Source organism: Geotrypetes seraphini, chromosome 5 (genome assembly GCF_902459505.1).
Source record: "Geotrypetes seraphini chromosome 5, aGeoSer1.1, whole genome shotgun sequence".
NCBI classification, from domain to species: Eukaryota; Metazoa; Chordata; class Amphibia; order Gymnophiona; family Dermophiidae; genus Geotrypetes; species Geotrypetes seraphini.
In genome coordinates this window covers 110,193,159-110,208,468 of record NC_047088.1, presented here as the reverse complement: position 1 = coordinate 110,208,468, position 15,310 = coordinate 110,193,159, and the positions used below count along the sequence as shown (strand labels likewise).

At 50.7% G+C, this 15,310-nt stretch overlaps 1 protein-coding gene across 8 annotated transcripts in view; it reads left to right on the top strand.

Annotated features, from left to right (window-relative positions):
* THOC6 (THO complex 6) overlaps positions 1–15,310 on the top strand; it is a 199,006-nt gene that overhangs the window by 74,969 nt on the left and 108,727 nt on the right. For all 8 annotated transcript variants that reach the window (XM_033944779.1, XM_033944778.1, XM_033944771.1 and 5 more), the window contains one exon: positions 15,138–15,241. In XM_033944779.1, coding sequence (XP_033800670.1) covers positions 15,138–15,241 — 104 coding nt within the window. The remainder of the gene's footprint in view (positions 1–15,137; positions 15,242–15,310) is intronic.

Genomic DNA, 15,310 nt, shown 5'->3' with positions numbered 1-15,310 from the left:
TGATGGGGCGGTGCAGAGGATGGTGGGCCAGGGACGGGGCGGTGACGGGGACAGATTTTTTCCCCGTGTCATTCTCTATTCTGAAGGCTTCCAGATTCGTGAAGGCACAAATGCCTCACCATTCCATGGTGGTTGAATCCATCGTCAATAGAACCAGAAGTTTAAAAACTAATTCTTTGGCCCCTTGGGCAAGGAAGTCTGAACATCATATTCCTTTGGGAGGAAGGTTTATCAGGCCTCGATGCTTATCTCCTGCATCCAGACTTATCAGCTCTGCACAGGTATCACCTTGAAGTCCATAGTGTCCAATGTGCTTGACTTTGCAGACAATCTCTCACTGGAACAGATTACTCAGCTTCGCCAGCTAGCCTCCAAACAGGAGTGCAGAAAGTATTTATGTATGTAACTCCTTGTGAACCGTTTTGGATAAAAACGGTATAGAAATTTTAAAAATAAATAAATAGATATTTGGCTGGGGGCACTTTTTACTGATGTAGTGTCCACATTCTCTGCATTAGGAGTCTGTATGCTTAGACTCTCATGTTTATGCATCTTGATACTAGAGAGTCTACATTTCAGGAGAGGTTGGTGGACATCCTGTGCACAGGGGACAATCTTTTTGGGGACGGTGGAGAAGGTCACTGACCTTTTCTCTAAGGCATAGGTTCACCTCTTCTTCCTGCCTCACACACTTCCAGCAACACACTCAAAAGACCAAGCCAGCTCCCCAGCCTAAGCAAGGGACCAGCTTTAGGGCTCTAGAAAAGCATAGCTGCCATCAAAAGTATCTGACCCAAAATGACCTTACCAGAAACAACATAAAATTGTATTTATATACCGCAATACATTATTTATATACTGCATTATACCGTAAAGTTCAATGTGGTTAACAGGGGTAAAATAGAGGATCAAACATAAGAGGGGAGGGCACAATGACAAGTAACATAAGAGTGTAAATAACAAATGATTGTGGCAGGTCAGAGTCAAATACAATACAGGTGAGGTGATAAATGAAGAACTCAAGAAATAAATAGATTGGATCTCGGGACAAATTCAGATACGGTAAGGGAGGAATGTGTCCGTATATAGAGCCTTCCTTCGTTTTGAGGAGAATGAGAGATGTACAAAGAGGGCATAGGTGCTCTACAAGGAATTTGTTGAACAGATATGTGTTACATTTTGCCTGAAAAGCATGTATGACAAGGACGACCCAATAATGGAGAGTAGTTCCCGGCTGTAGTGAGCTGCTTGATATGATAGTAGTTTAGTCACATAGGCTTTTTAGGTTTTCCTAGCAGGGAGGGGTAGATAAAGATGGAATTGGAGCACAAAAGATGGGTCTGGGGGGGATGAACTCAAATAATTCAGTTGTGTAGTTTGGTAGGAGGCCACAGAGAGCTTTCTACATGAAGCAACCTAGTTTGAATATAGATCGGGCCTCAATTGGGAGCCAGTGCAGTTGCTTATAATAAATTGTGATGTGGTTGGTTTTCCTTAGCCTGAAGATAAGGCGCACCGCTGTGTGCTGAATTGTCCGGAGTCTGTTGAAGTGTTTCTTGGGGCATGAAATGTAATTGAGATTGCCGAAGTCTAGCATGCTGGGGATCAGAGCTTGGCATAGAATTTAGAAGGGAAGGGTGTCAAAGTGGGAACGGATTGATCATAGTTTCCAGAGTGCTGTAAATCCTTTGCAGACCACGGCGGCGATTTGGTTTTCCATGGTCATTTTTCAGTCTAGAATCACTCCTAGTATTTTGATAGTGGACTGTAATGGTAGGGTTGTACCCCTGATCGTGGTGTTTTCCTCATAGAGTTTGAAGGGCTTGCGAAGAAGAACTTGTTTTTCAGGATTTAGTTTCAGTTTGTGATTCATCATCCAGTCTTCCATTGTTTGGATGATTTCTTCAATTCACTTGGTTATCCCAGGACAAGCAGGCATGATATTCTCACACATGGGTGACGTCATCTACGGAGCCCCAGCGCGGACAGCTTTTTCAGCAAACTTGCTAGAAGTTTCAAGTTTGCACACTGCACCACGCATGTGCTAGCCTTCTCGCCACTAGAGGGCGCATCCCCACCTCGTGGTCCTCAGTTCATTTTCATCCGCGGAGCCAGAAGCCCTGTGGATAAAATTGTGCTACTTTTGCCTTCTGTCGCCGCAGCTGTGTTCGGATTTTCGACGCGGTCGCTGCGCTACGTTTCTTTTCTTTCTTTGTTTTCTTTAATTCTCAAAAAAAAAAAAAAAAAATTCATTTTTCTTTTCGCTCCGGGGGCTCCCGGTAGCCGTGGCCGAGGAACCTTGTTTGTTCCCGGCCTTGTTTTGGGCCCATGTCCCGGCCCGTAACGGGTTTTAAGAAGTGTGGTAAGTGTGATAGACTTTTGTCCATCACTGACCCTCACAGGTGCTGTATTCGGTGTTTGGGGCCCCATCACCCGACAGCATCGTGCCCTAAGTGTGCCACCTTCCAGAAACGGGCCCTTACTCGGCGCAAGGCCCGCATGGCTGATCTCTTTGCCGTCGATACCCCGACGGGGAAGGCCTCGAGCTCGGCCTCGGCTTCGGCCCCGGCCTCGACATCGGACCCCTCGGCCCCCGCGAAGCCAGTTGCCTCGCTGAAGCAAGCCCCGGGTAAGTCTCCACTTCCTTCCTCAGTTTCATCTAACAGGAAGCCATCCTCGGGCTCGTCGTCGGCGGGACCGTCGACCTCGACCCAGCCCAAGGTGTCGAAGGGGTTAGCCCAGAGGGAATACTCGAAACCGAGGTCGCCCTCTGCGGAGCGCCCCCAGGTGTTGCCTCCGGGCCTCACTATCCCGGCGTTCCAGGAGTTGCTTCGCGCTTTAATCTCCTCGGAGCTTTCCGGGGCCATTGAGACCTTGCAGCAGGCTTCGGCCTCGCCTTCGGTCTCTGGGGCCCCGCAGTTGGTGACCTCGGCCTCGGGCACCGGCCTCTCAGCGGCCGAAGCTCCCTCAGCCTCGACCTCGACGCTTCCCTCGGATCCGACCCCGGTGAGACAGCCCGAGGTCAGTGTGCGATCCCGAGACAAGCAGCGCCGGGTACGCCGGATCTCCTCCTCCTCGTCCCCGAGGTCGTCACGGGGCTCCTCGCCCTCGAGTAAGCCTCGGGCGAAGCACCACCTTAAAAAGGCTAAGCGGTCTCGAGCCTCGCCTCTGAGGAGTCGGCGTTCGACCCCGCCCGAGACCGGAGCCTTGCGTGTCGAGGAACTCCGCCTCGACAACCCAGATCTTTTACGGTCCCCGATCGGGGAGAGTTCCCGTGCCTCCTCACCGAGGCGGAAGGGACGGGCCTCCATACCCCGTACCCCGGGGGGTTCCCCACGGGGGTCTCTTCGCCGGACGGTGTCCCCGACTCCTTCGAGGTCACGGGAGCGTGCCTCTTGGGGTTCGGAGTCCGGGGGACAGTTCGGGTACTCTCGCCAGGCCTCTCCTTTCGGCTCCGTTGAGAAGTCCCGGTCACCCTCCCCGCCTGCACGGACATCCTCTTTTTCCAAGTTTGTCCATGACATGGCGAAGGCTTTGGGGGTGGACCTGTCGGCAGGGTCGCACTATACCACAGAATTTTTGGAGGAACAGGATTCCCCTGCCCCGCAGAGGGAATCCCCCCGCCTCCCGCTTCACAAGGTCCTCCTTCAAACCTTGCTGCGGAACCTTGAGACCCCTCTTACAGTGGCGGTAGTGCCCACCAAGATGGAATCCAAATACCGGACCCTTCCCCCTAAGGGGTTTGACAAGGGGCAACTTTCCCATCAGTCGCTCTTGGTGGAGTCGGCTCTTAAGCGCACGCAGCCTTCTAGAGTCTCGGCTGCTGTCCCCCCGGGGAGAGAGGGTCGGACCCTAGATAAATTCGGCCGTCGTCTGTACGCGAATTCCCAGATGGCCACAAGGGTCCTCAACTATGCTTTCGCCTACTCTTCCTACCTCAGATCCATGGTCAAGGATCTGCCGGATTTTCAGGGGGTGATTCCTGAGTCGCACAGGGATAAATTTGCCACCTTTGCGTCGAACCTGTCCCAGCTCAGATTCTATCTGTTTCATGCGGTTTACGACGCCTTTGAGCTTGCCTCGAGGGTCTCGGCTTGTGCGGTAGCCATGCGCCGCCTGGCGTGGCTGCGGACCCTCGAGATGGACCCCAACTTGCAGGAGCGCTTGGCCAATCTACCCTGCGTCGGGTCGGAGTTATTCGACGACTCCCTGGATGCGGCCACCAAGAGACTTTCTGAGCAAGAGCGCTCTCTGGCGTCTCTGGTTCGTCCAAAGCCTAAGCCGCCGGCTCAGAGGCCTTTTAAACAACCGCCTAGGCGGTACCCTCAAAAATCCACGCCGGCCTTTTCGAGGCCTCCACCCCGTCGCTCTACCCAACAGGGTAGAGGGGGACCCGCCAAACCCGCTGCCCAGGGGGCGTCCAAGCCGGCGCCGTCTTTTTGACGGGATGAGCGGCCGGGGGCTGGCCCCCGCCGCGAGGTCGCTCAACCCCCTCCCCATCGGGGGTCGGCTCACGGCTTTTGCCAGAGCTTGGTCTGGGATTACGTCAGACGCATGGGTGCTCCGGACCGTCTCAGAGGGCTATTCGTTAAACTTCTCCAGACAGCCTACAGACATGCCCCCCGGGGCGTGCCCGTCCAATCGAAGCCAGTTGACACTTCTCCGAGAGGAAGCCGGGGCCTTGTTGAGCCTTCGGGCGGTCGAAAGGGTGCCTCTCGATCAGCGAGGCCGGGGATTTTATTCCCGTTACTTTTTGGTCCCCAAGAAGACCGGGGACTTGCGCCCCATTTTGGACCTCCGGAAGCTCAACAAGTTCCTGGTCCGGGAGAAGTTCCGTATGTTATCGCTTCCGATTCTATATCCCCTGTTGGACGAAGGGGACTGGATGTGCTCCCTCGATTTGAAGGAAGCGTACACCCATGTTCCGGTGCATCCCGACTTTCGGAAGTTTTTAAGATTTCGGGTCGGGGATTTGCACCTCCAATACCGTGTATTACCCTTCGGTCTGGCTTCGTCCCCTCGGGTATTCACGAAATGCATGGTGGTGGTCGCGGCTGCTCTGCGTTCCCGGGGGTTGCAGGTCTTTCCCTATCTGGACGATTGGCTGATCAAGGCCCCGACAAGGGAGGGGGTTATTTCAGCGACCCAACAGACTATCACGCTTCTTCAGGGTCTAGGGTTCGAGGTGAACTTTCCCAAGTCTCACTTGCAGCCGACTCAATCCCTCCAGTTTATAGGGGCCGTGCTGGACACGGTTCGCCTCCGTGCCTTCCTTCCTTCCCCACGACTGGAGGCCCTGCTTCGCCTGGGCCGGCAGGTTTCGCAACTGCAGGTAGTGTCGGCTCAACGCATGATGGTGCTTTTGGGGCACATGGCGTCGACGGTCCAAGTGACCCCATTTGCTCGGTTGCACCTGAGGATTCCTCAGTGGACCTTGGCCTCGCAATGGCGTCAGGACCGCGACCCACTGTCTCGACGCTTGACTGTGACTCCGTCTTTCAGACGCTCGCTCCGTTGGTGGACCAGCTCTACCAATCTGTCCGGGGGTTTGCTCTTTCGCGTCCCTCCGCATTGCAAGGTCCTGACCACGGACTCTTCGGAGTATGCGTGGGGGGCTCATCTGGACGGTTTACGAACGCAAGGCCTATGGTCGGCCACGGACCGTCGGTGTCACATCAACGTGTTGGAACTTCGTGCCATTTATCTGGCCGCTCGGACCTTCGGTCACCTTCTGCACGATCGAGTGGTTCTCGTTCGGACAGACAACCAGGTGGCAATGTATTACGTCAACAAGCAAGGAGGGACGGGCTCTTGGCCTCTGTGCCAGGAAGCCCTGCGGCTTTGGACATGGGCCGTCTCTCAGAACATTTTCTTGCGGGCGGTTTACATTCAGGGGGAGCTGAATTGTCTGGCAGACAAGCTCAGTCGTCTCCTCCAGCCGCACGAGTGGTCGCTGAACTCCCGAGTTCTACGCGAGGTCTTCGACCGATGGGGGACTCCTCAGGTGGATCTGTTTGCTTCGCCCGAGACTTGCAAACTACCCCTCTACTGTTCTCGGATGTACTCCCAGGACCGTCTCGAGGCCGATGCTTTTCTTCTCGACTGGGAGGGGAGGTTCCTTTATGCGTTCCCTCCTTTTCCTCTGATTTTGAGAACGCTGGTTCATCTAAAATCGACCAAAGCCACTATGATTCTCATTGCGCCTCGTTGGCCAAGACAACATTGGTTCTCCCTGCTTCTTCAACTCAGTGTCAGGGAGCCTCTGCTTCTGCCTGTCTTTCCCTCTCTGCTGTCTCAGAGTCGGGGTTCGCTGTTACATCCCAATCTTCAGTCGTTACATCTAACCGCTTGGTTCCTTTCCCCTTGACTTCGATTCCAGTTTCTCACTCAGTGCGGGAAATCCTAGAGGCCTCTCGCAAAGTCTCGACTAGGCTTTGTTATTCCCAGAAGTGGACCAGATTTTCTTCTTGGTGCTCCACCAATCACCTGGACCCGGATTCAGTTCCTGTGTCTTCGGTCCTGGAATATCTGTTGCATCTATCGAATTCTGGTCTGAAGACAACTTCCATTCGAGTGCATCTTAGTGCAATTGCTGCATTTCATCAACATCTCGAGGGTCGTTCCCTCTCCTTGCATCCTCTGGTTTCTCGTTTCATGAGGGGTCTTGTGAATGTTCATCCTCCTCTCAAGCCCCCCCCCTGTGGTATGGGATCTTAATGTGGTTTTGGCTCAACTGATGAAACCTCCTTTTGAGCCTATCGATAAAGCTCTTCTTAAATTTCTCACTTGGAAAGTAGTCTTTTTGATTGCGCTCACGTCCGCTCGTCGGATTAGCGAGCTACAGGCTTTGGTGGCGGACCCTCCTTTCACGGTGTTTCATCATGACAAGGTGGTTCTTCGCACCCATCCCAAATTTTTGCCTAAGGTTGTGTCTGATTTCCACCTCAATCAGTCCATTGTTCTTCCGGTATTTTTTCCAAAGCCCCATTCTCATCCTGGTGAAACGGCGCTTCACATGCTTGACTGTAAGAGGGCGTTGGCTTTTTATCTCCAACGTACTAAGTCTCATCGGAAGGTTCCTCAATTATTTTTGTCCTTTGATCCTAATCGGATAGGACATCCGGTTTCCAAGCGTACCTTGTCCAACTGGTTAGCTGCTTGTATCTCTTTTTGCTACGCTCAGGCTGGTCTCCCGCTCTCGGGTCGAGTCACGGGTCATAAGGTCCGGGCGATGGCAGCTTCAGTTGCTTTCCTCCGTTCTACTCCTATGGAGGACATATGTAAAGCTGCCACCTGGTCTTCGGTTCATACGTTCACCTCCCACTACTGTTTGGACTCCTTGTCCAGGAGTGACGGCCGGTTTGGCCAGTCGGTGTTACGTAACCTGTTTTCCTAAATTGCCATCTTCCCACCTGCCCTCTTTCTGGTTGGCTTGGAGGTCACCCATGTGTGAGAATATCATGCCTGCTTGTCCTGGGATAAAGCACAGTTACTTACCGTAACAGGTGTTATCCAGGGACAGCAGGCATATATTCTCACAACCCGCCCACCTCCCCGGGGATGGTTTTTCTTTGCTGGATATGGAACTGAGGACCACGAGGTGGGGATGCGCCCTCTAGTGGCGAGAAGGCTAGCACATGCGTGGTGCAGTGTGCAAACTTGAAACTTCTAGCAAGTTTGCTGAAAAAGCTGTCCGCGCTGGGGCTCCGTAGATGACGTCACCCATGTGTGAGAATATATGCCTGCTGTCCCTGGATAACACCTGTTACGGTAAGTAACTGTGCTATTCCTTTGAGGGCAGAATGAGAATAGGGAGGAGGATCGTGATGTAGGAGAGAAACTGAATTTTTTCCATCAACAGTGGCTCTTGTAACTTGAGGCTGGTGGGGAATGGGATGTTTCAGCATGGTCATTTCAGTGTGGGATGTTTAATCGTAGCCATTTCATCACGGCACTTTAACAGCAGGCTGTTTCTTCACAGTTGGGCCTGAAGCACCAGTGGGGAGGTGAGGGGGCAATGCACCCCCTTTACCAGTCCAGTTGGGCATGGTGAGAGGAGCAATGCACCTTCTTTCACAATAAAGCACTTTAAAAGCAGGTCATTTCATCATGCTGAGTCAGCCCCCACCCAGCTCATCTGAACAAGCAGCTCATGAGGAGTCTGACGGATGCTGTCTCAAGTTGGCCCCTTCATGCTGAGTCGCCCCCCCCCCCCCACCCAGCTCACCTGAAGATCTGAGGAGCTGACAGATGATGTCCCCAGGCTGTCTCAGATAACTTTATTGAAGCACCAGTCAGGGGCGAGGGAAAGACTTAACAGCTACTGCAGGAGGCTTCAGATAACTTTATTGAAGCGCCAGATAACTTTATTGAAGCGCCTCCCTCCCTTTCAACCTTTGAAGCAATTGGGCATGAAGCACCAGTAGGGGCCTGCCCTAGAAGCCTTCTTTCACCTGTCCATTTTGGACTTACACACCAGTGGGGGGGAGGGGGGGCAAGCCTTCTTTGATATGCCACTCTTTCACTATGATATTTGTCCAATGGAATGGCAGCTTCAGCAAGGTAAGCACTCGCCAGTGATGAACTGGCTGCACTGAAACGGCCGCTCTGAATCATCCTAGACCTGACTGGTGGGCTCTTTAAATAGTCCAAGTAGTCCATTGGCAAAGGAAACATTCAAATTGCCCACCAAGAGTGTCTTTATGTTGACTTTCAACACCAGAAAGTACTTTCAGAGGAGTTCTCTCTTCCTTTTAAAAGCCCCAGTCAAGCCCATTTCACCAGGGGAAAAAGGGAAGGGATTCTATTCAGGTACTTTCATGCCCAAAAAGATGGGGGGATTTCACTCCATCCTCGACCTAGAGGAGAAGTAGCCTAATGGTTAATGCAATGGCCTGAGAACCAGGGGAACTGGGTTCAATTCCCACTGCAGCTCCTTGTGACTCTGGGCAAATCACTTAATTTTCGATTGCCCTAAGGATGTAAACAAATATTTTTTTCAAAGAAAAGTTCAGGATGATTTCCATGGGCACTTTTCTCCTCATAATTCAGGAAAACAATTGACTATTCTCTCTGGATTTGAAGGATGTTTACATCCATATTAATATATTTCATTCATAGAACAATATGTAGTTATTCTATCTTCAATTCTCATCCACGTAATTCATCCTGTACATTTTAATGACCCTCTGAAGCACCACCTTCGACTCCTATAATTCATAGTCTTAGGCTTTAAGTGTTGTTTCTTCACTGGATCTTACTTCTACTAACAATACTGTTTAGATATAAATATGTAAATAGTTTAGCTTTGTATCATTGATAAGGTGACATCTTAATTGTGGTCTTCCTTTCTGGGACAACTTAGCCAACATGTTTCACCTAAAGGTTTTATCAAGTCTGTTCATCCCTGCGAATATATAAAATTGCCGTTCAGATCTTTTGCATATCCTCTTAGAGATCATGCTAAGCCATCCTCCGATAACTGAAATCATTCATCCCATTGCCAGAGTAAAGCATTTTATTTACCTTAGAAAAGCTCTGCGCTATTCCAACCGACCACAGCATGTATTATGTTTTTGCAATGTCTTTTAAAAAACCCAGCAGGGCATCGCCAACGCTGACGTCATTACATCACCGGGAGATCGCTTCGCGGGGGAAACTTCTATCATTGTGAAAGCAGTATAGTAGATAACTTGCACTAAAGTTAAACTTCTAACTGCACAAAGAGCCCCAAACCCATTACCTTAAATCAATGAAACCCATTCTAATTCAAGATTTAGCCCTGTTGGAATAACTGTATTCAGACGGTATATCCACCTTTGTTCCATATTTATATATCTAAACAGTATTGTTGGTAGAAGTAAGATCTGGTGAGAAAATAACACATAAAGCCTAAGACTATGAATTATAGGAGTCGAAGGTGGTGTTTCTGAGGATCGTTAAAATGTACAGGATAAATCAAATGGATGAGAATTGAAGATAGAACTACATATTGTTCTATGAATGAAATATATTGATTGCTCTCATTCAAAGTCAGAATTTCAAGAAAGCAGTGCTTCACATCAATTTACATCCATATTAAGGCACATCCCAGCCACAGGAGGTATCTCAGATTTCATATAGTCGCAGCATTGCTACACAGACTGAGAATTCATGTGTTTTCCCTACCTGGAGCTACTAGGGTTTGTAATCAACTACCCCAAGTCCCATTTACTCCTAGTGCAACGATTGGAGTACATAGGATCCCTGCTAGATGCAGTTCAGGCTCAAACCTACCTGTTTCTGGCATACCTGGATGCCCTCATTGCCATCACCACCTCTCAGGTTCTGAGCAGCCAGCAGGTCAGAGTAGGGTTCTCCAGGAAAAAAACTAAAGTTGGAGACACTTTACTACCGTATTTTCACGCATATAACGCGCGCGTTATACGCGTTTTTACCTACCGCGCATACCCCTCGCGCGTTATACAAAAATTTTTTAACATAGTTCCCACCCCGCCCGACGCCCGATTCACCCCCCCCAGCAGGACCGCTCGCACCCCCACCCCGAACGACCGCTCGCACGCGCTCCCACCCGCACCCGCATCCACGATCGGAGCAAGAGGGAGCCCAAGCCCTCTTGCCCGGCCGACTCCCCAACTCCCCGACAATATCGGGCCAGGAGGGAGCCCAAACCCTCCTGGCCACGGCGACCCCCTACTCCCACCCCGCACTACATTACGGGCAGGAGGGATCCCAGGCCCTCCTGCCCTCGACGCAAACCCCCCTCCCTCCAACGACCGCCCCCCCCCAAGAACCTCCGACCGCCCCCCCACGACACCCCCACCCCCCTTCCCCGTACCTTTGGTAGTTGGCCGGACAGACGGGAGCCAAACCCGCCTGTCCGGCAGGCAGCCAACAACGGAATGAGGCCGGATTGGCCCCTCCGTCCCAAAGCTCCGCCTACTGGTGGGGCCTAAGGCGCGTGGGCCAATCAGAATAGGCCCTGGAGCCTTAGGTCCCACCTGGGGGCGCGGCCTGAGGCACATGGGCCCAACCCGACCATGTGCCTCAGGCCACGCCCCCAGGTGGGACCTAAGGCTCCAGGGCCTATTCTGATTGGTCCACGCGCCTTAGGCCCCACCAGTAGGCGGAGCTTTGGGACGGATGGGCCAATCCGGCCTCATTCCGTCGTTGGCTGCCTGCCGGACAGGCGGGTTTGGCTCCCGTCTGTCCCAACTACACAAAGGTACGGGGAAGGCGGGTGGGGGTGTCGTGGGGGTCGGCCAGGGGGGTCGCGGGTCTTTATAGTGCTCATGCCTAACTCAGGGTTACCCGTGTGTCCATTTTTGCGTGCGTGTGTGTACACGCGCCGGAATGAGATATTGTCATCACAACAGCCCGATTCAGCCCTTCCCTGCAGCAATCAATACAGATAAGTGATGGCAGTAACTTTCCGTGCCGCTGACACAGCTGAAACCTGAACACAGTAACTCATTTGAGTTCGCTGCACAGTCTCTTCTCGTGGGCTCTTATTAGACTCTCTGCTGTGTCTTCCAGAAGGGAGGATATTTAGTGGGCAAGCCATAAGCTTCTAATAAAAGCATTTATGAGGGGGCGGTCGGAGGTTCTTGGGGGGGGGCGGTCGTTGGAGAGAGGGGGGTTTGCGTCGAGGGCAGGAGGGCCTGGGATCCCTCCCGCCTGTAATGTAGTGCGGGGTGGGGGTAGGGGGTCGCCGTGGCCAGGAGGGTTTGGGCTCCCTTCTGGCCCGATATTGTCGGGGAGTCGGCGGTCCTTCGGGGTGGGGGTGCGAGTGGTCCTGCCGGGGGAGGGCAGGGCAGGGCGGGTAAACGGAGAGTCGGGACAGCGCACGGAGAGTCGGGGAGGGCGAAAGGAGAGTCTGGGTGGCCAGAGGAGAGTCGGGGCGGGCGAAAGGACAGTCGGGTAGCATGCGCGGTATACCCGTGAGCGCGGTATACAAAAGTTTTTATACATAAAATCGTGGTTTCTGCGCGCTATACCCGTGTGCGCGTTATACACGGGTGCGCGTTATCTGCGTGAAAATACGGTAATTGAAGTTTTTCCCATGAATTTGTATGTGCTTGATCACAAAATATTTTGTACAATTTTTTAGGCCCATCCTGGGATTGCTCAAAACCAATGAATATAAGTATCACCAAAATCAATTTTTTCCCTTAGTCAGCTGATCATTTTTCACTAAACAGGTGATAATGTTATCATTATGCTATGGCCTTATATTAAATGTGTAAATTAAATGTGACATTAGACATATGTCAAAGAATTTCAGGGTTACAATGTCATACAGAAATCAAACAAATTCATAGAATAACTAAATGTTTGACTGTCGCATGGTAGATTGGGCTTGTCTGGGCAACTAGAACTTTGTGTTGCAGAGTATACACAGGAGTATTTACCTGACTATGTCGCAACCCGCGGGCTCCTGAAACGCGCAGCGAGCCTGGGTCACAGCGACCGATACTATTCCTAGTGTGTTCCCTCCAACTAGGGAATCCTTCAGGCGCCTAGGCATCAGCCTAGGGTGAAAACAGCAAACCAAATAACCACAGTGTAAGCAGGCAAGGAATTCACACTCACACAAAAGTCCAAGAATGCAGACAGACTTTTTATTCCTGACCCTAAGTCAGGTTGCTCTGAGGTTCTTAGAAGACTGTAATATTTCCCAATACAGTAGTGCAAAAACCAAAACATGCAATGTTGGGCCACCCTGGCCTCACTGGTTTCACAAATGTCAGAATGGCTCTTAATTTCAAAGTCCAAAAGAAACAGAAACACAAAACCAAAATTATGGCTGGACTTCAGTCTTTATCACTCAGTGGGTGAGCGACCTTGAAAGAGACCTGGGAGTGATGGTAGACACAACATTGAAGGCGTCGGCGCAGTGTGCCATGGCCTCAAGGAAAGCAAACAGAATGTTGGGTATCATTAAGGAAGGTATCACGACCAGGACAAAGGAAGTCATCCTGCCACTGTATCGTGCTATTGTGCGCCCGCACCTGGAGTTCTGTGTTCAGTTCTGGTCGCCGTACCTCAAGAAGGACATGGAGGTACTTGAGAGGGTCCAGAGAAGAGCAACTAAGCTAATAAAGGGCATGGAGGATCTTTCATATACTGACAGACTGAAAAAGCTAGGGCTTTTCTCCCTGGAAAAGCGGAGACTTAGAGGAGACATGATAGAAACCTTCAAGATCATGAAGGGCATAGAAAAAATAGACAGGGACAGATTTTTCAAATTAAGGGGATCAATAAGTACAAGGGGGCACTCAGAGAAATTGAAAGGGGAGAGGTTTAGAACAAACGCCAGGAAGTTCTTTTTCACACAGAGGGTGGTGGATACATGGAACGCGCTACCAGAGGATGTGATAAACAGGAGCACGCTACAGGGGTTCAAAGAAGCTTTGGATAGGTACTTGGAAGACAAAGGGATTGAAGGGTACAGATAAGAGTAGAGGGATGGGATTAGAGGTAAGTTACAAAATTAATCAGGGACCACTGTTCAGGCACTAGGCCTGATGGGCCGCCGCGGGAGCGGACCGCTGAGCAAGATGGACCTCTGGTCTGACTCAGCGGGGGCAACTTCTTATGTTCTTAGGTAAAGGTAAGTTCATCAATGCTCTCTTTCCTGGGAAAGAACAGTAAAGAAAAATACACACAGTTCTTGTAGCTTGGAGAATAAACTTTTCATAAGTTCAAAAGGTAAACTGCTAAAGCTAGGGAACTCTGGCACTGGCTGACTGCAGCTAAGGAACTTATACAGATAGAGCTCTTCCATGGCTGACGTTCCCTGCAGTAACTTATCAATAGCTAATGAGTCTCCAGCTGTGCAGAGAGGAGCATAAGGAAAAGGCTCTGTAGTTAAATGTTCAAGCAGTCTAAAGCAAAAGCAATGTAACAGAATGCTTCAGAGGTTAGCACTGAAAGTCAGACAATTCTGCTGTACAAAAATATAAACTCAGTCTCAGGACTTCACCCCAAAAAAACCAGGTAAGAAAAAGTATCAAAACACTTCCCACCTTTCAGCTTGTGTCCATGACTTCCAACCTCTCACTAGGCACACTGGGCATACTAATATCCATAGGTTCCCAGCCCTCTAACTATTTCTCAATGGTGGGATCAGACTCCTCAGAAAGGTCCACCATCTCATACTCTTCTCCCAGCTCATTATCATTCAGCCGGGGAGAGAAGTCATGCTGCCTCTCAGGATCACGATCCAAGCTTTTCTGTTCCTCCCCCTCTCTGGGTCTCAGCTGCCAAGCTGCCCCTTCCTGCTCTGAAGAGGGGGGAAGGAAGAAAGCTCCCTCTGTAGCTGTGTCTGCTTACGTGACAGCTTCCTGCTAGTACTCTGGCTTTCTGGGAGCTGTAGTTTCCTGGCCCCTGAGATCTAATAGCAGGCTTGGGAGAGTAACCTGCAACTGGCCTGATCTCTCCCTGGCAGTTGCTGTCTGGCTCATCAATGTTGGTGCAAGGGAAGTCAGCGCTTTCATACTTGGCAGAGCCAACCTGGTCAGCTCTCCTGCATAAGGGCTTACTGCTCTTCCTAGTTAAACCTGAGACAAAGCTAGGAGGAGAGCTAGATTTTTCACAACTATTGATTTTTTTCCAGAAGGGCCTCTGATTTCTTCAAACCCAAGAAGGATGTCTCCCTCAGAACCTGCGTAGATCATTGGGCTCTCAATCCAGTGACTTCTTATTCCTTTCACAGGGTTCAATCTGAGGGAGGCTTACCACTAGAGAATGACATGGGGATCAGTACCCGTGAATAGCTGTGGCAAATCTGCGGTAAAAAAATTGCTTTTTTTTTTTTTTTACACTGTGGATACAGGAGCAAAGTTTCTACCGCCTCCTGGGAATGATAAAAAGCCTTGCTCCCACTATTACTGCTTCCCAGGTCATCTTTCCACCACCCCACTCCCTCCCTGTCTGCCTGCCACTAATCCATACCTTCTACAGCCAGCTGATCCACACACAGGTCTGCTTGTGGCCTTCTCTCTGCCAGGTCCTTCCTTATGATACAACTACTTGTTAGTGATAGCACAGTCCAGATATGGGAGTTCAGCTTTTTAAAATTAAGTTTAGGAGAATGCCTAAATTCTGACTTTTTTTTTCCTCCTTTTTTACCTCAGCTCATGATAGTCCTGTATACAGCTTGGTTTCCACAGACAGACAACTGATAAGTGCTGGAGATGGAGAAGTAAAGGCCTGGAACTGGAGTGAAATTGTTAAGAAGGTAAAAAGAGCTTACTCTTTAAAATAAAGGTTCTTTCAATTGAGTACAACTGAGCATAAGAGTGGAAAT